Here is a 20,679-nt window from a genome sequence, read left to right as displayed (position 1 = left end):
CGAAACCCTAGCTTTTGCTCATCAGTTCGAACCTGTAGATTTGAAATTGAATGGCGAAGCAGCAGCTTCCAATTCTGCAATTCGAAGAGAAGATACTGGACACGGTGGATCAGAATCCGGTGGTGGTGGTGATCGGAGAGACCGGTTCAGGCAAAAGCACTCAACTCTCTCAAATTCTACACCGAAGTGGCTACACTAACTCCGGCGCCATCGCCATCACTCAGCCCCGCCGTGTCGCCGCCGTTTCTGTCTCTAGGTATTATTATTATTATTATTAACTATTATTTATTAGTATTATTATTGCTATTATTGTCACCACGCCAATTACAAAGCCTGTGCTTGACTAGGCTCAAGCTCGGATCATTTAACATGTAGACAGCTTGAGCTCTATTTCTAAAGATTGAATTCGGCTCGTGAGTTATTTTATATTTTTATAATTATAATTATATATAAAAAATAACTACAAAATAAGTATATATTAATTAAAAGTTATACAGATAATTGGCTAGAGCTCGATTAGTGAAGCTACAACCCAGGATCATTTATTAAACAAACTTATTATTGCTATTATTGTCACCACACCAATTACAGTGCCGTGGGTGAATGTGATTTTGAGGTGTAAATGAGCCGAGCCGAGCCTGTGCTTGATTAGGCTCGAGCTCTACTCATTTCCAGCTCTATTTCTAAAGCTCGAATTTGGCTCGTGAGTTATTTTTCAGGCTCAAGCTCAGCTTGTTTTCTATTAAATAATTATTTTACAATATATGTATAATATTAATTATTTTATATATTATTATACATAAAAAAGCTAAATATATACTCGAATCCGGCTCGCGAGTATATATTATTTAGCTATATTTATGTTGTGGAATAATAGCTATTAAATTAGTATATATTAAATAAAGTTTTTATAAATGATAGGCTTGTTTAGGCTCACAAGCCGGCCCGAGCTAGATTATTGAAGCTTGAGCCCGGGCTTGTTTATTAAACAAGCTTATTTCAAGGCTCGATGCGAGTTTTTTTTTAGCCAATCTTGAGTAGGCCGTGAACGGCTTGGCTCGTTTACATCCCTAATGTGATTATTGTTATACAGTTCTTATGTTCTTTTTTTTTTAATCTATAGGAGGGTTGCACAGGAGCTTGATGTTTGATTGGGAGAAGAAGTTGGTTATGCCATAAGATTTGAGGACCGGACTTCAGAGAGGACTTGCATTAAGTAATAACTGACTTACCTAATTCTTTCTGTATATTTATTATTTGATGCCTATATAGTGAATTGATTTGTTGATTATGGTTTATAAAATTAGGTACCTTACTGATGGAGTACTTCTTCGGGAAAGTCTTTCTGATCCTGAGCTCAAACAGTATTCGGTGATAATATTGGATGAAGCTCATGAAAGGAGTCTAAACACGTAAGATCTCAAACAATATAATATATCCTGTAACTAGGACTGAACTATATACAGATAATGCACTAGTGTTCATGAAACTTTATGTTTGTTTTTTTTACATTATGATAATGCTGTCATACTAGTTCATTATCAATTATTATCTTGGTAATAGCTTTATTATATTAATTATATGTAGAGTAAATGCCCATGAAATCTTACACCATAAAATTCTAACAATTACAAGGTCAAAAAAGAAGTCATCAGATTATTCGCAAATATCTCCTTTTTTGCATGATTAGCTAAGGTTTTTTTAGCATGATTAAGTCCCCAATCTACAAAAAAATAAGTCTTTCTTTTGCATGATGAAGTCTCTAAACTTTATATAGAGGACTTTTTTGTTCAGTATATGAGTTTTATTAAGTTTAGGGGCTTCATAATGCAAAAGTAAAGTTCAAGAGCTTATGCATGGATTTAATACATGATAATATTTGTTTTAGGGATATATTGATGGGGTTGATGAAGCGGTTGATTAGACTCCGTGCCTCCAATTTGAAAGTGTTGATCACTTCAGCTACTCTTGATGGTGAAAAGGTGTCAAAGTTTTTCTCTGATTGCCCGATTCTAAATGTTCCTGGGAAACTGTTTCCTGTAGAAATATCTTATAGTGCAGAGCAACCGAAAAGTTATATCGAGTCTTCTTTGAGAAAAGCTATTGGTAAGCATACATATATTTTTATCATTCATCCTGATCACCATGGCTGTTTGATTTATTTTGTGCTCACTTGCAATTTCATATTCAGTAGATAACTTGTTAGGGGTCTTTGGGTCTGCTTGTTAAAACAATTTAGCTGCATATTGTGTTTTTAAAAGCAGATAAGCACTTTTGAGTGTATGAATGAAGAAAGTGTGAATGATATCTGCATATTTTTAGGTAAATTGTAAAATAGGTTGTTTTCAATAAGCAGTTTGAGAGTGTTTGTTCCAACTGATTATTCTTTGTGGATTCAAAATTACAGTTTTGCTCTTCGAATGAAATGTAACCATACTTGTAAGTTGTTTAAATAAGCTATCCCAAAAATCCCTTCAAATTGCATCATTTTTCTGTTGCTTTTTTTTATTAATAATCTCTTATGTTATATGCTGAAATGCTAATTTGCTAATTGCTACTTTTGGGACTCTTATACTGGTAAACTCTTATGCTGGTAATCTCTAATGTTATATGCTGAAATGCTAATTTGCTAACAGATATACATGTTAATGAACCCGAAGGGGACATTTTGATATTTATGACCGGACAGGTAATTCATATTTCATGTCTTAAAACACCTGCTTTTGCTCTAATAGTCTTTTTTTTCTTACACGCTGTTCTCTGCTATTTATATAATCTATTGGAAAGTGATAAGATTTTCTTTAGGATGACATAGAGAAATTGGTATCCAAATTGGAGGAAAAGATTCAAAGCCTTGAGGTAGGATCTTGTATGGATGCATTGGTCCTCCCACTTCATGGGTCTTTGCCACCTGAAATGCAGGCATGTGATAACGTCCCTCTTTATTCACTTATTTTTTTTTTCTTTCTCTGATTCTGATTATTTATTCTTATGTTGGTGACGTGCTACTTATTTTCATATTTAGCTAATCTTTTCCACATTTCTTGTACAACCATTCTTGCTATAACTGATGTTGAGTCTTGCTTGATTTCTGCAGGTGCGAGTATTTAGTCCTCCGCCTCCAAATTGTAGGCGTTTTATTGTGGCTACAAATATTGCTGAAACCTCTTTGACTGTTGATGGTGTTGTGTAAGTGACTTCATACTTGCAAGGGAGTTTGTTATTGTGTCAACAACATATTAAAAACATGGTTTAGATTTAAAATGTTGCTCTATCATTCATAGGTATGTCATCGACTCTGGCTATGTGAAGCAACGGCAATATAATCCATCAAGCGGAATGTATTCCCTCGATGTTGTTCAGATTAGCAGGTAATAACTAATTGTATAGGTTTGACTGTTTAACTTAATTTTCACAATTTTTTTAAAGTTATAATAAAAAGTTATAGATGATCATGAATTAAGTATTTAATTTCAAGATAAGTTTAGATGAAATTAGTTATGTTTATTTATGATTCAATCATTATTCTAGACGAACTTTGATTAGTATAGAGTACAAATTAGATTGCAGTTGGGAATGGTTTTTAACTTTTTATGTCTATATAGCTCATGTTTTGATCATGATGAATATAACAAACATAATGTTTTTGGTTTTCTCAGGTTTCTACAATATCTAAAGTCTAAACAGTCACACACATTTCTTTTTCTTGCATGTTATCATGATTTAAATTTTCTTACTTTCCTGAAAAATCTCATTTTTAATTGACAATCACACGTTTAGGAAAGTGTAGGAAAAATCCTATGGACTTTTGCTGATTTAACACACAAGTCCCTGAACTTTATTGCATGGTTAATTGGTTAAGTCTAAACCTTTAAAAATTCACCCTTTATATAAAGTTTAGGGACTTGATCATGCAAAAAGGAATATTTGTTAAAAATAAGGACTTATGTATGGTTTTTAGCGAAAGTATATAAGGTCCTTTCAACAAATTCTTCATCTTGTTGTTGGTTTGTAACAGTTGATTTTCTTGTAAATCGAGTATTATCTAAATTTGTTTAATTATTTAATGGAAGGGTGCAAGCCAACCAACGAGCAGGCGAGCTGGGAGAACGAGACCCGGGAAGTGCTATCGTTTATACCCATTGGCTGTTTACCATGACGATTTGCTGGATGCTACTGTGCCTGAAATACAACGCTCTTCTCTAGCTGGAAGTGTTCTTTATTTAAAATCACTCGACCTTCCTGATATTGATATTCTTAAATTTGATTTTCTTGATCCACCTTCATGTAAGTTCTTTATTTAAGCTTTTAATGTATGTTCAGTTTTTCCACCAGCTCATAGGATGATCTTTCATGACTTTTGCTGAAGTTGAGTCTTTACAAGATGCTCTTAAGCAACTGTTTTTGATTGATGCCATAGATGAAAATGGTGCCATCACGAGAATAGGAAAAACTATGGCAGGTATTGCGTTTTTATTCTAACTGAAGGCTAATTGTATGATCATGCTAAGTTAAAGGGATAAAGTATTTGGACGCCTCCGTATTTCTTTTAGTTAAATAAATTTATATGCCACCGTTTGTCGTCATGTATTTGGTTAGTTTATACCAATTCTGATTTCTGACAAAAAGAAAAAATTTGCTGGATGATGAAAGGTGCATTGAATATTTCGAACATACAACAATTTAAACCTGTAACATGCTGACACATCGTCAGTTGGATTTTTGACTTTTCACGCATTTTCATCATCTGTTGTTATTGAACGGAATTGCTATAAATGAATCTGATAAACCTGTTTTGATTCGTTAACCAACCCGTTCATTCTGACACTCTAGAATACAGTCACACTTGAAAGCTAAAATTTAACGAGTGGATTATCTACCATGAATTGTTTTCAGTACTGATCTGTTTAATGTTGTTGTGATAGAGCTTCCTTTGGAACCTTCACTTGCAAGGACTTTAATCGAGGCAAATGAAAATGATTGTTTGACCCAAGCTTTGACTGTAGCTGCTATGCTATCGGTTGAAGGCACACTGCTTCATGGACGAAGGTATTATTCTAAGCATGTTACTTGTTTACCTTAAACTTTTAGATATACATTATAATAGCATCATCAAGGTGTTCTACTTGTTTATGTATTATTTTATGATTTGCAGTAAAAGCAGCACAGACAAAAAGAGGAAGCCTCCTCCCTCGGAGCTTCCAGACGGTTTGGGATTGGGTGATCACATTCAGTTACTTCAAATCTATGAGCTCTGGGACCAAACTGACTATAGTATTGACTGGTGCAAAGATAACAACTTACAGGTACTCTTTTTATTTATTTATTTATTTTAACTAAGAATTAATAAAGGGAACTGATGTGTCGTGTCGTATGCTATTCTTGTTCAAAAGTTTGGATTTCAACGGTATGCTTTGTTGAAATTTTGTATATTCAGATACGGGGGATGCTATTCGCCAAAGATGTCCGTAAACAGTTGTCTCAAATAATGCAGAAGATTGCAAAAGGTTAATAACAGAAAATATTTACTCATGTTTTAATATTATCAGGTGTCAAATAAACGTTAGCAGACATCATGCACCAAGATGATTCACAATAATAACATTTTTCACTCATTTACTTTTACAGAAGACTTTTTATTTTTGAACGGCTACTATAACAGAAGATGAATATGATGTTCCTTAATGTTTCGAAAAAAATATATGATACCCAATATTTAGAAATACGTGCCAGAAATTTTGAAATTTTGGATGGATCTATATGTAGTTAATCTTTGTGTGTATATGCATCAGGGAGCTTGGATGTAAAGAGAAAGGAAAGACGGAGAGATAGAGAACATGATTATAAGAGTTTAAGGAAGTCTATGTGTCGGATATGCAAGCCAGCTGGCTGAGCGGATGATTCGCCACAATGGTTATCGAACTCTTGGCTTCAAGTCTCAGCTTGTTCAGGTAATAATTAATGGATTTTATAGTTTTTCCTGATATTAGCATCCAACTTCAGTTTAGGCGCAAAACAAAAGCAAAAAGAAAAGAAAACAGGTTGTGATTATTATTTTTTTTTAATCTTTTGGTTTTGCAGGTGCATCCGTCTTCTGTATTGCGAACAGATGACGAAGGAATGCTTCCAAATTATGTTGTATATCATGAACTTATTTCCACTTCACGCCCGTTTATGCGTAATGTTTGTGAAGTAGAAATGCAATGGGTTACCCCAATATTGCAAAAGCTTGACAAAATAAATGTGAACAAACTCAGGTACATAACTCTATATATATAATGTCAATATATATATGTAGACATGTATATGCACATTTAATGATTCTATTGTTATCATTGAATCAGTGGTGGAGCCTACCAGCCCACAGAGAACACACAAGAGAACCTGAATATTCCCATAAAAGAGGTTAACAATGCGGTGCCACAGATGACTCCAGCAGTAGAATACAAGCAGCCCGTGACCGATTTCTTGCTCGTAAAGCAGGCAAATAAATGGAAACTTTTGGTACATTCATTTTATAACCCCAAAATGCAGTACAGAAACATTCAATTTGTAACAGAGTTTTTACACATGTAGCCTGTATTTAACCAACATTGTCGTTAACTCGTTATACTAAATTTTTTGAATTTTTGATCATTTAGTTAGCACGCTAATGGTTAACCGCATGATATACATGCAACACGAGCCAAAGTGGTGATCTAGGGACATTTTAGTAACTTTAACTTTCTTGTGGACGTATGGGACGGTGATCTATTTAACATCATGTTTAGTGTTCCGCTTGGTTTGCAATTTACAAATTATACACTTTGGTGATTGTGGAAATCTTTTGGGAAGAGAAAATGATGTTTTAGTATTGACTGAAGAACATGCTCGATTACGACATCATTTAACAAAAGATTTATCTTCCATTTGACTTTTAAAGTCAAACATATTACTTTTGACTTTTAAAGTCAAATGTACTTTTTGGGATAATCGAAGTATGAGTGTCATAATTTTCTAAGAAATTTGTTTTATCGAATTGAATTTCATAAGATTGTCCGCAACCTAACAGGCGCACTTTATCAAAATGCTAGCCTAGCTATCATGTTACGTCTGCTTTTCACATATTCTTTTTACATGCACATTTTACCCTCAACGTTGCCAAGTTTATTCTTTTCACATACAACCTTTTTATTTCCACATCATCACATTTATATTTTTAGGGTTTGGATCAAATACAAATGAAATTAACGTGCTAAATGTGAGAATCAAGTAGAGTAATTATATATACGAGTAATTATGTAATTACATCATAGAGTAATTACGTAATTACTCTATGATGTAATTACATAATTACTCTACTTGTATATATAATTACTCTCCTTGATTCTCACGTTTAGCACATTAATTTAATTTGTACGTTAACTTTCTCCTATATTTTTATTTAAAAAATATATTATTTTTTGAAAATCGTCGTTGGAAAGTTATAAAATAAACTAGCAGTTGGATTTTTTAAAATTATCAACTAAATGAGTAAATGACCAATGTATTTTCTAAAATTATTAAACAAAATTAAAATAATACATAAATAATCTTGCGTTAACTTAAAAAGAAATTGCATAGATAAAACTTAAATAAGTTATTTATAACGGTATTTAATAAATTATCATTTATTTATTAGTTATTATTGTTAAATATCATATTAATTATTATTCATTGATATTTATTATTATTATTATTATTATTATTATATTTAATAGGTAACATAAAAAAAAAGAATATGTCGTGAGTTTGTATTATATATTTTATTTCGTTTTTATCTTTAATTTTGTGTTTGTATTTAAAATAATGAACTTCATTTATTTTTTTCATTTGAAAATTCCGTGCATTCACGGATTCAAAAGCTAGTTACATGGTAACAAATATTGTTACCAAAAATATATATATATGAATACTTTTCCCATATTATTTTTCAAATTTAATACAAAAATTAGTTTTCTTTAATGCCTTGAGTTAAAAAATGAAACTTATAACGGCCAATCACATCCCAAAATCAATACAATAAAACGCTTAAAATAGGACCATTATTTGCGCATGTAATAATTAGAATACAAAATAATTTTGGTAACACTAAATATATTTCATTAATACCCAAAATCATATGCAATAATAATTAGAAACAATTGATCATATTGCTCATAACTAAATCAAATATATAGTTATGGCAGTTATTACCCAAAACCATAATTAGTTATTATTTTTCAATACGTATATATTATATAGAAATAACCAAATATAATCCAAAAATAATAAAACAACTGAAAATCTCTAGTGAATCATGCATGCAATGATGCAAATACACTACCATCTTCACCTCTATACACACACACACAACATCTTCTACAAACAACCTCAAAAACACAAACCATAACATATTCGATTTTCGACATGTCGATGAACCGAAAACAAACTGTCTTGATGTTCCCATGGCTAGGCCATGGCCACGTATCACCTTTCCTAGAACTTGCCAAAAAACTAAACAAAACAAACCTCTTCAACATCTACTTATGTTCCACTCCTGCTAACCTCAACTCCATCAACAAAACCGAGTGCGATTCGATTAGTTTCATCGAACTACACCTCCCGACACTACCCGACTTACCACCACACCTTCACACCACAAATGGTTTACCACTTCATCTCATGCCTACTCTTAAACAAGCTTTTGACATGTCAAGCCCAAGGTTTTCAAGAATCTTGAAAACCCTTAAACCTGAGTTGCTAATATACGATATGATCCAGTCGTGGGCCCCGGTGTCGGCTGCTGCGCTTGGGATCCCATCTGTTGTGTTTGTCACCACTAGTGCTACCATGGCTGCTACAATGTTCCATCTTTACTTAAACTACTCTAAAGGCATTGCGTTCCCGTTTCGCGAGATTTAATTTCGGACGTATGAGTATAAGCATGTGCATGAGATTCTTGAGAGCTCGGCGAATGGACAGAAAGATAAGGATCGTGTGATGGAAGGTGTCGGGAAGTCGTCAAGTATTGTGCTTGTTAAGTCTGTTAAACAGGTTGAAGGTAAGTATGCTGATTATCTTTCTATGCTGACCGGTAAAAAAGTTGTACCGGTGGGTCCACTTGTGGCGGACCCATGTTATGATAATAATAAAGATGGGGAACAAAACAATGTGATGAAGTGACTTGACACAAAAGAAACTGGGTCCACTGTGTTTGTTTCTTTCGGGAGCGAGTATTTTCTTTCGAGTGTGGATTTGGAAGAAATTGCATATGGTTTGGAAATGAGTAATGTGAACTTCATTTGGGTGTTGAGGTTTCCAAAAAGTGAAAAAAAGGTTGATCTTTTAGAACATTTGCCATTAGGATTTCTTGAAAGAGTGAAAGATAGAGACTTATTGGTTGACGGGTGGGCCCCGCAAACTAAAATATTAAAGCACAAAAATATAGGTGAATTTGTGAGTCATTGCGGATGGAGTTCAGTAATGGAAGCAATGAAACTTGGTGTTCCAATAATAGCAATGCCCATGCATCTTGACCAGCCAGTCAACGCTCGGTTGGTGGTGGAAGTTGGGGTTGGGAAGGAGGTGATTAGAGATGGAAACGGGCAGTTAATGCGTGAGAAAGTGGCTGCGGTTGTGCAGCGTGTTGTGGTGAGTGAGTTAGGACAAGTTGTTAGAGAAAAAGCCAAGAAAATGAGTGTTGGTTTGATGGAAAAAGGTGAGGAGGAGATTGGTGCGGTGGTGGATGAGCTGTTGAAACTGTGCCTAAGCGGTTGTGATAATGATAGCCCGAAGGGGCTTCTGAAGACTAAAAGCGAGACGCTTGCTCTTGACTCGTATTTTGCAGTGGAAACTGAAGTTTAGTTTAAGATGGCATCATTAATCTCTCCCTTTATGTTTAAGGTACTGAAGAGCGAGTTTAATTAGAATACTGCTTCTTCTGAGTATCCATTAGCAACCGTAACTCGGGTTTGTTTTTGAAAATGTTTTTATTGTTATTTTCATTAAAACAAACTCAAATTCTGGTGTTTTTGTTTTTATTTTCATTTTTATGTTATAAGATGTGCAAGGGGAAAGGCTACCCTCTTTTTGTGTAGCCGATATCAAATTAATATATAACTGTTATTGAAAACTTTGAGTTCATGTTTCATATTTATTTATTTATTTTGAGTACAGAAACAGTCAACTTGTAAAACAGTTGACTTTTAGAGTCAAACTTGTTACTTTGACTTTTAAAGTCAATGCCAAATTGGCACTCCTTTTCTGTCCACTTTTCTGATTTTAGTTTGCAAAATCTCATGTGCTTAAATTTGTTATAAGTTAAATGAGAATGCGCTATTGATTCTAATGGTACATCTAAGCTAGCTACAACGGCGCATCTAAGTGGGCCAGGTACAACCTTGCGTCTAATTAGTTACAACAGCGCGTTTTAAGTTTTAACCACTTATAACTATGCATCCAAGTTGTCAGGATTTTACACTTGAACAAAATCTGCGGTAGCGAAATATACACTTCACACGCAATATTCACTTTGTATATAAGTACCAACCTCTATAGTATATGCATAATAAGTAATTAACCATAAAAGAACAGAAATATTATTAATACTTTTCATCTGAATAAAATTACAAAAAATAGCCCGAGAAATGAACAAGCACATTCCGAATATACAACACGAATAACAAATCAACAACGGGCTTCTTGTTTATACGACAATACTAATACGAATATCGGTCAACGGTCAACCTACCCAACCTTTACAATTCACCAATATACAGCTTTCCATGCACACGGTACAAGTCATTACAGCGATCTTCACATTATTGTGCAATTGCATTTAGATTCCAGCATTGGAGGTTTCTTACTCTCTCCGTTACTGGAGTCCCGAACCCCGACAATACGGGCCTTCTGTTGGCCCGTTTGACCTTGTGTTTCCGTGGTGTTTTGGGCTTTTGTTGGGCCGGTTTGAGTTTCAGCCTCTTTTTTCTGTCGAGAGCATTGAGATTTTGATGCTCGTTTGGTTATGGTTTGACTTTGAGTTACGAACTCGGGTTTCCCGATATCAGATTTCCGGGTGGCAGGAATGAGCGGCCAAGAACCGATGTCATCCACGGGATCCACACGGGCTTCAGTTTCGGTTTCTGTTTCCTTCTCGATGGCGATCGTTGCAGCATTATGTGCCAACGTATGAACTATTGAGCTGCAAAAGAGTATTGTGTCTGTTGCTTCTTCTAAAGTCAAACTTCTTCCTTTTTGTTTGACCAAAACCATTGACTCTTCTGCAACAAAACAAACTTATTATTATTATTATTATTATTATTATTATTATTATTATTATTATTATTCATGAGAATATATAAAATTATTATCATTCATGAAATACGTACCGAAAATGTTGGCTGTATGATCAGCAGTATCATCAATGCTGCTTGCAGAACTTAATGACCCGTCACGTTTTAAACCGGGAGAAACCCGACCCGTCTGATCAAATTCTCCAGAAACCGCATCCGGTTGTACTTTATCAACATCAGTACAATCTTCCAAAGTACAAGTCTCTAAACCAATAGTATCATCACATCCAGATCCTTCTATTTCTTGAAGTTCAGAAGCTTCTTCAATTTTGGAAGACTCGGTTAACAAAGATTCCCCACAATCAACATGGGTTTGAGTCGGGCCCGTTTCAAAGTCATTCCCTTTGTTGTTTTCAGGGGTAAAAGTGTCATTTTCTCCGTTACCGGAGAAAGTTGATATGCTGCGCTTATGCTTTGCGCTATTAAGGTCAAATTTGTAAGTTTCGATTTCGGATTTTGTGCTGCTTGATTGACGTTGTAAACGGGTACCGGGTTGTCGGTTGACACCAGAAAAGTCGGCGGAAGATGAAACCGATATGCTTCTCATGCTATTATTAGTACTGTCTCTAACATACGAAAAATCATCGTATGAGATGCTGCTTGCTGAAAATGTCATGTTTCGGACAACCGTACCCTTTGTGCTATTTGACCTTTTAAGCAGCAATGAAATTCCGGCTGCTTCTAAAGACTCAGCCTTTGACTTTGAAAAGTCAACCGTTTCATGGTTGGCTTGCTTCGTCTCACATTCTTCTGACCGTGATTGAGAAAGGGAATTCTGCGATAAAAAGTTCCAGATTGGTTCTCCGTATGTACCTTGACCGTCTTTGACTAAATCATCATGCTGACTAGACTGAGGTTTGACTTCAACTACAGCCACTTGAGGGTCAACTGTTGTAGCTGATTCAGTTACCGTGTCAACAGTGGTCAGAGGCAAATACGACTCTAAGCATTCTCCACAAAGAGTAGTGTCATTTTCTAACCCATTTGGAGGAAACGAGCATCCGCATTTCGAGCAGATTAACAAGCCCGATTGACCATCAATAGTCAAACCGCCAGTCAAAGTTGTTGGATCACGAGATTCATTCAAACCATCATCATCTTTCTCCATCACAAACACTTCATCACTGACATCAGGCTCCTGAAGTTTTACGGGCCCACTAATTACATCATTCGGGCCCATTTTGGGCTCGTGTAACCCTACGCCAGAACTTGTATTACTACTAGTAGTAACCGAAGAATTTCTGGTATTGTGAGCGGAACTTGATATCTCAACATGAAAAGTTGAACTCGGAACACTAGAAAGTAGCGGTCTAAACATATTTTGAGGACCTTTTCTATGATCCTACAAAAAAAAACAAGAAATAAGAACAAAAAGAATTTAAAATGATATGAAAATCTTAGGGTTGTTAAGCTCATGGCTCGCTTGGAAAAATCTCGTTGGTAAATGAGCCGAACTGAGCTGGCTTGATTTGTGCATGAGTCTGAGCCAGGTTCAGCTCGGCTCGTCTCACTCATTTGGTTCGTTTAAATTAAATTCCAAATGTTGATATATATGATAATAACAAAATAATTATAATAACATATAAAAAATACTGAAAGAAACAAAGATAAAGATAATATATATCATATTTTGAATCAGCCTCTCAACCGTTAAAACAACTGGGGAAAAAAAAACCAATTAATACATATAATATTTTAATTTCTCTAGTTTATACATTTTTCATTATGTGTATGTTAGAAAATTAATTTTTTTTTGTTTTGTATATATTAATGTCTCATAAAAGTTAACGAGCCACAAGCTGGCTTGAGTTTTCTATGAGCTGAGCTCAAGATCGACTTTTCTGCTTGTTAACGCCGGCTCATTTAACTTCGAGCTAAAGCCCGAGCCCAACCTAGCTCGGCTCATTTACAGCCCTAGAAAATATTTAGGATTAAAGTTAACATACTTTTCTCATTTTGCATGAAAAAGTCCTCAACCAAGTGTTGATACATTAAAGTTCTAAACTTTGTTAGATTAATAAAAGATGGACAATTATTTTATAACAATTTTAAAAAGTAAAAATACCATTTGTCTGAGGGCAAGGTCGAAAGATCTCTTGGGAGCTGAACTAGAAGAAACCGTGCTGCTCAGTTTTTTTGAAAATTGCTGAAGTGGCTTCTTCTTACTATTATTATATTGTAAGCCACCAACTCTTCTTGAATTTAACCTTTGTGTCCCACCACTGACAACAACAGACGAAAAAGATTCCACGTCATCAGACGAGCTGATGCTTCTAGAAGCCGTGGGGGACATCGATTGTCTGCTATTTCTAGAAGCCGGTGAAGACCCGCGTACATACGAAGCGGGTCGATCCGCCAATGAGGTCCTGAGATTTGGTGGGGCCTCGGAGGGAAAACCGGGAATGGTTGACTGCCATGCTTTGACTTTTGGTGAAGGTGAATTTCCTCTACTGCCTTTTGAGCCCGGGGTACTGTTATTAGATTCCGTACTTAATCTTCGTGGACTCGGAGTGGAAACCCGTGGAATGGGTGTTACGGGTTTTCGAGATGGCGGAGATGATCTCGAGATGGTAGGTGGACTAGCAGTAGGTGCTGACATGGCCCGTGCACCTCTGGACTCAAACGGACTGTTATTAGACCGAGGAGATATGCTCACACGGTTCGGGCTTGCGCTGCCTCTACTGCTTCTTTGGCTCTTTTCCATCTAAAGTAATAGAATTCACAAATTATTAGTACGTGATGTTGTATTGCAAAAAATTATAGTTGGTAAAAGATCAAGAAAGAAAGATTGTGGACAATAATGGAAGCGTATATATTAAAAAGGTAGAGGCGGCTTGACCAATTTACTTGAAACGTGTTGAAAGATTATTTTTAGTGTCTACAACTACAACCACCTAAATCATTTTTGTTCAAAAACTTAGATTACTACCATTGTAAGAATACTGTTTTTGTAATTATAATTAGCACGTCAATTATTCATAATACGAACAGACCGGACACAAAAAAGTAGAGATGCAAATATAGAAAATAGGTGTTCATTTTAACCCATTTACTTAAGACGGGCCGGTTTGGGTTGTGTTTTATCTCAAACGGATAATTATATAAAGTGTTTTTTTTCATTTTCCCAAGAAAGATTATTCTTTCTACAAATATAATTATATATTTAAGATTCAAAGCAAATATTGACATGCATAATATAACTTACAGTTGATGATCTTGAAATTGAAATCGGTTGAGTCTTAGCTCTACCTCTTTGGGCAACATTAACTTGCGGCGCTTCATCATCCAATGATGGAAACAAAGGCGTATCGGGAGGAGTTAATAACCTTTAATTATATGGGGAAAAAAGTATCAGACACAAACTAACTAAGAAAACACCCATCATGGAATTAAACAAAAAAGAAAAAGAAACAATAATTCCATAGTTTGAGTTTGTTTTTGTGATGATATTAAAAAAAAACTTTACAGACCACTTGACTATAAATCTGGTTCATTTATGTCAGTTGTTGAAAACCAAAACTTGCTAGATAATTGTAAAATATTTTCAAAAAAATCGTTCTTTAAAATATAGAACTAAGATCAAATAACTACCAACCATTCATAATCGTTCTTCTCTTCTTCTGCATGAAGAAGATCACTGCTTTCTCCTCGAGCCGGAATGTTTATCCCAAGCTTGTGCCCTGAAAAATGTCTCAACTTACTTGCTGCAAAAACGCAAAAACAAAATTAGAAATTAATCACTTAATTATTACTACTTTCTATTTTTCTATATGTAACTTAAGCTATGCAGTCAATATCGGTGGTATCTCGGTTGGTCCACGTGTGAAACATCGGTCAAAATATCGATCAGAATATCGGTACCGATAATATTGGCGATATTGACCGATATTTCACCGATATCAGTGTTTCAAGTCTTAATTTTCAACTTTGAGTGTTTAATGTTAGTGTTTTGAGTCTTAATCAGTTCCCGCTTGCTACAAGTGTTTTGCAAGTTGGAAAAGGATAACTTGTTAATAGTAGGAAGCGTATACTGAATTGTTAGTGTTAATAGTGTTAAAAGTGCTATATATATATAAATTATGCATGATATTAAAATTACCGATATCCCACCGCGATAACCGATATCTCAAATATCAGTCCTCGACTGGTATCCGATATTTTTCCGCATTAACTGCTTAGAACTTAAGAAAACCAAATTTCTTAAAACAAAAAAAAGCAAGTAAAGATTACTGAAAATGTCTTCAAAATCATCATTGGCATCAAGCAAGAAATTATCTCTTTCCCTGCTTTGCACCTCATTGAATAAAGCAAGATCATCGTCTCTTTGTTTTAATGGTATTCCACTCTCAAGACTGCGCCCTCGTTTGTGATTATCGCCTCTCGGTTCCCTCCCCGGAGAACATCTAATCGCCGGTGACGGCGGCATTCTGTCACCCGCAAAAATTCCGGTAACCACTCAAACCGAACCCAATATTGTCATCAAACACATTTACCCGCCTTAGGAATTCCAACCGTCGCTTCAATCGCGATGCCTTTAAGCACGAATCGCCCCAAATTCGGTCGAAAGCACTTCAATTTCCCGTACAATTGAGCTCATAACCAGAACCCCAAAATGAATCCAAATTCGGAGAATTTTAACTTAAAACTCCTCTTTGAGCACACACCCGCGAGTAAAGAACCGCTAACTTACAGAATTACCCGTACCAAAGCGAAGGTCATTTCGTCGAACACTTGGCGGGCCAAACCGAATAATCACCAAAACAAGAAACTACTAACAACCCAATTGCAGCTTCAATCACAATGCCTTTAAGCACAAATCCCCCAAAACTGGATCAAAAACCACTTCAATTTCCAGTACAATTCAGCTCACAAACCCTAATTCGTCAAAACTAAAACACCCAATCCCAATTACAGCTGACAAACGCCCAAATTGAACTCAAATTCCAAGGATCACAGCTTAAAACACCTCTTCAACCACACAGTCACAAGTAAACAACCATTAACTTACTCAATTACCGGTAAATAAAGCAAAGGCATTTCGTCGAACACTTGGTGGGCATAACTGAAAACTCGCCAAAATGAGAAATTGAACACAAGCCCAGGTCAGAAATGGGATGAATTAGCCGGATCTGGTGGGAATTGGTGGATCATGGAGGCTAATTGTCGGTGGGATGAAATCAAGAACCCTAAAGAAACCCAATTGAATTGAATTGATGTGAAAGAAATTGCGAATTAGAGGAAGAAGAAGATAACAGGACAGGAGTAAGAGAGCAGGTGTTGATCATCCAACTACTGTAATGTAACGAGACAATTCTTTAATGGAATCTGATCATATATCATAAAGTTTAGTAAGTCTATATGTATGTATTAATGTTCATCAATTTTGTCTTGTTATCTTTTATTCTATAGGTATTAATGTATTATTATACCTTTTCTTTGTATTATACAAAACTGAATCGGTTTTTAAACCGATTATGTAAAAACTGGTTTGGAACCGAAGGTTAGGAACCTGTTTGTAATTTTCTCCACCAAACCCAATTTCAAACTGGTTAATTGAACCGAAGCCTGCCAAAACCGAGCGAAACCCGGTTAAAGACCTAACCGAAACCGATTGTAACTTGGTCAAGAAATCGGTTTCAACCCAAACCAAAACCAATCATAAACTGACTTTGACTTTTGTTGACCAAACCGAACCGGTTTCAAGTTTTAAACCAGTTTGTGCCCCTCTACTTGGGGCATGGTAAGCTCGGTAACATTGTCGTTGTGCCACCACAAGGTTAGCTTCATAATACGGTTTGCTTTTTCGAGTTGTACTACCTGATGGAGAACGAGGGCTGTTGAGAGGCTATGTGGAATGTGATTGGGTTGTTGTGGCTCTTGGATAGTTTTGTTTATGTTGAATACCACCAGGTAATTGGGTCATTTAGGTTTTGAGTTGTCTCTGAGTCATTGGTTGAGATATCTAGAAAATTTGAGTATTGAGAGATGTGCCCCGGGTACTCTCACGTGTCTACATTGAGTAAAACTTTTCAACATTATGATAGATTGCGATTTAAATAAATGTTGATGAAGATTAAGGAAAATTTGCTTCTAGATATTTTAATTTTTAAATGTCTTAGCTTTGATATAAATCACCAAAAACATCATTCAATCTATTAAATATGTATAATAATTTAGCATATTGAAGAGCAGGAAGTAATGGCGTTACAACATGTATAGACGTGCGAGTTTAATGATATAGACATTTGTGTTCTTTTGCATACACGAGTTATACTACCTGACAGAAAATGAGGGTTGTTGAGAGGCTATGTGGAACGTGACTGGGTTGTTGTGACACTCGAATAGTTTTGTGGATGTCAAACACCGTCCCAACCAATTTAGGTTTATTTTGATAGTTTTGAGTTGTCTCTAAGTGATTGGTTGAAAGATTTATAAAATTTGAATCCAGGTATCCTAACGTGTCTACATTGAGTAAAACTTTTTGAATTTATAATAATTTGCGATTAAAATAAATTTTGATATGATTAGGAACATTTGCTTATGTATATAATTTTAAGCATCTTAATTTGATATAAATCACTTAAAGCAACAAACGTGTAAAAGAATTCCGCATAACGAAGCGTAGGAAGTAATAACGTGATAACACGCATACATGAGTGAGTTTAATGGCGATGGGTATTTGCGTTCATTTGCGTACACAAGTTTACGACACACATATCATCATCGTGCAAATTGGTATAATAACGATCTATATATATGTAATCAAAACTGATTTCAAATTTGAACATGTATCTGTACCGTCTAAATTCCTATAACATGTATCAGTACCATGCAAAGTGACATAACTACGCCGTGTAAATGGGTAAATGGTGTAACCGCACCCTTATATCATAAATTGTATTACATTTATTATATAGTGTTTTATAAACCTATAACAATATTATACGTATATAAAAACGATAAAAACAATTAATTGTATGAGGTACCCTTAAAATAAAATAAACGTATATAAAATTTATATGACTTATAAAAAATAATGAGACTAGTATTTAATAATAGAAAAGGCAACATAAAGAATTCACCTCTTTCTATTATATAATTTACAAACTTATAAAAAAAACTTTTTAAAAATTAACTGCAACAAATTGGTTCTGATTCCATTTCAGGTATACATTCCTTGTAACGAGACATTATATATTTGATGATTATTTTTTATCATTACTATGTGGACATACACTATACGTAACTAATATTAATGTTTTTAATGATGAATAATCAAATTTAGTCAAATAATTCGATAATGGGATTCTCTTTAAAAAACAATAAAAACAGAAATAGTTGACATTCCATTAAACCTAACAACACCTAAAGACGGCGAATGTTTACTTATTTTATTTTTGCAACTAGAAAAATACTTTATAATTTACATATTTTCATTATAAAAGATACATGAATTAATGGATGTGTATGTGATGCTCGAAAACTCGATTAAACATAACGAACCATCAAAAGCGAAATAAACAGTCGTTTAATGGTTCAAACCCCAGCTTAAAACGTGAAACTGATAGCGCAAACTAAAACAACCGTTTAACATGTATTCGTTTATGTAAAACATATTTATTTTGGAAATATGTATCTTTTTTTGTTCAAGGTTCAAGAGGAAGAATATAAAAAGAATCGTCGCAGAGTGGTGCTTTTACAAATGTACGTTCATAACTATTGAACCTAAAATCAACTCTCAATCGCTCTTTTTAGTTGGTGGGCGAGGTTTTCTTCCCTATTCTTTTAAGTTCTATCATAAAAATTTACTAGGGTTGAATGGCATTATTGTTTATTGAACGGTTTATTTTTGTGTTTGTGATGGAGGTATAGATATTTTTGTGTTTGTGAATGGCATTATTGTTTATTGCACCCGACACTCTTTATGAAGGCGGATTGCAAAGGGACCTTTTTCAACCATTTATCGCCTTTTTAAAGGTAATCTCATTGACTTGACTCGTTTCTTTTATAGCTAACTTTTTTTTTTAGAAAAAACATTATTTTACCAATTTTTTTGTTTAAGTGACATATATATATATGTTTAATGGGTTTAGATCAAATACAAATTAAATTACCGTGCTAACTGTGAGAATCAAGTAGTATAATTATATATACAGTAATTATTACAGCATGGTGTAACCACACTACTTGTAAATATAATTACTCTACTTGATTCTCACAGTTAGCAATTTAATTTAACTTTCCCGTATGTTTAGTAGATGTGAAGAAGCAAGTGTACATAAATCATCTAGTGACAGTTCAGGTAGTGACACTGCTGATGTAGAGGATCGCTCCCCTGAAGAACATGACGAAAACACGCGTCTGTAGTAATCACATAATGACGAAAATGACCCCCGTGTTTCTATGGAAAGGCTGACTTCAGACTCCATCAAGTAAGACTCATTATGTTACAAACTTTTCCGAAATTTTCATTTAAGTTAACCTATACCAAACCGTCGAATATATGAAATGAAAAGGGATCAAAAAACCACACTGGATGCTGCTACCAGGCGTCTTCACAAGTCACGTGGGAAATTACTGATTTGCCCTTCCTCCAACATATCTTTGTTGTCATGTAGATGGAAAAACCACTCTTGCTAAATAAATTGTTTATGTGAACTGAGTGATGTTTCTTCATATTGCAGAAATTAGCATGTTAACTGGTCAAAAAATAATATATTCAAAAGAAAAACGAACACGCATACAAACCAGTGGAACAGAAAATGAAGTGTGCAAACGCATAATCGAACAAGGTGACGAAACTTCAAGATTGTCGGTCTATCCATCGAATGCTAAAGAATCCTGAATGTAAATTTGGAAAAACTTTGTTTTTGCCTTTTTTAATATTTGTTGATATTGGTTGTGAGTAGATGTGAGAGAAATTGTAATGATAAAGGTATAAAAAAATATTATTTAATTAAACACGAAAGAGAAATGTAGTGTTTTTTAGTGTAATTATACGTATTGTTATTATATTATTGCAATTGCTCTTATTCTACCTTTCTACTAGAAAAAAAGTAATGATACTACCAATACATGAGTTAGTTAGAATGGCTATGGCAGCAGCAGGTTAATTCGATAACACTCGAAATGCCCCTGGATGCACTTTGCAATATGCAAATTTACACGAAACTCTCCGTAGCTTTGATGTTGGCTTTTCAAGGTCAATGGATTAGTAATTTAGTATAGATTGTCAGATGCAAATGGTGAAATGGTTTCAATTGTAAGCGAGCTCAAGCCCGAGCTTCACTTATGTTAAAAGCTCCCCTAGGAACAAATTTAGATCAAC

General features: G+C 34.7%; 1 protein-coding gene and 2 pseudogenes across 2 annotated transcripts; 2 read left to right on the top strand and 1 right to left on the bottom strand.

Moving 5' to 3' along the window:
* Positions 1-46: 46 nt before the first annotated feature.
* Positions 47-6,563, top strand: LOC143636537 (putative pre-mRNA-splicing factor ATP-dependent RNA helicase DEAH4; annotated as a pseudogene). Its single transcript, XR_013154258.1, has 16 exons — positions 47-256; positions 1,124-1,216; positions 1,308-1,412; positions 1,889-2,106; positions 2,637-2,689; positions 2,806-2,922; positions 3,098-3,189; positions 3,285-3,371; positions 4,074-4,287; positions 4,370-4,462; positions 4,926-5,049; positions 5,156-5,306; positions 5,438-5,507; positions 5,793-5,951; positions 6,082-6,257; positions 6,345-6,563. The product of XR_013154258.1 is annotated as a putative pre-mRNA-splicing factor ATP-dependent RNA helicase DEAH4 (transcript).
* A 1,864-nt stretch (positions 6,564-8,427) lies between these two features.
* On the top strand, positions 8,428-9,864 carry LOC143636517 (UDP-glucosyltransferase 29 pseudogene; annotated as a pseudogene).
* A 951-nt stretch (positions 9,865-10,815) lies between these two features.
* LOC143636516 (uncharacterized) lies at positions 10,816-16,126 on the bottom strand. The gene is made up of 6 exons (XM_077104091.1): positions 15,582-16,126; positions 14,947-15,055; positions 14,557-14,677; positions 13,417-14,055; positions 11,388-12,693; positions 10,816-11,279 (listed from the first exon to the last, which is right to left on the bottom strand). The coding sequence occupies exons 1-6, from the start codon at positions 15,775-15,777 to the stop codon at positions 10,816-10,818; spliced, it is 2,835 nt and encodes a 944-aa protein (XP_076960206.1). The 5' UTR covers positions 15,778-16,126.
* Between the last annotated feature and the right edge of the window lie 4,553 nt (positions 16,127-20,679).

The sequence above is a fragment of the Bidens hawaiensis genome, unplaced genomic scaffold (genome assembly GCF_021521415.1).
Source record: "Bidens hawaiensis isolate Kalapana, Puna unplaced genomic scaffold, B.hawaiensis_p1.1 tig00007984_1, whole genome shotgun sequence".
NCBI lineage: Eukaryota > Viridiplantae > Streptophyta > Magnoliopsida > Asterales > Asteraceae > Bidens > Bidens hawaiensis.
This window is presented reverse-complemented; position numbering and strand designations above follow the sequence as displayed.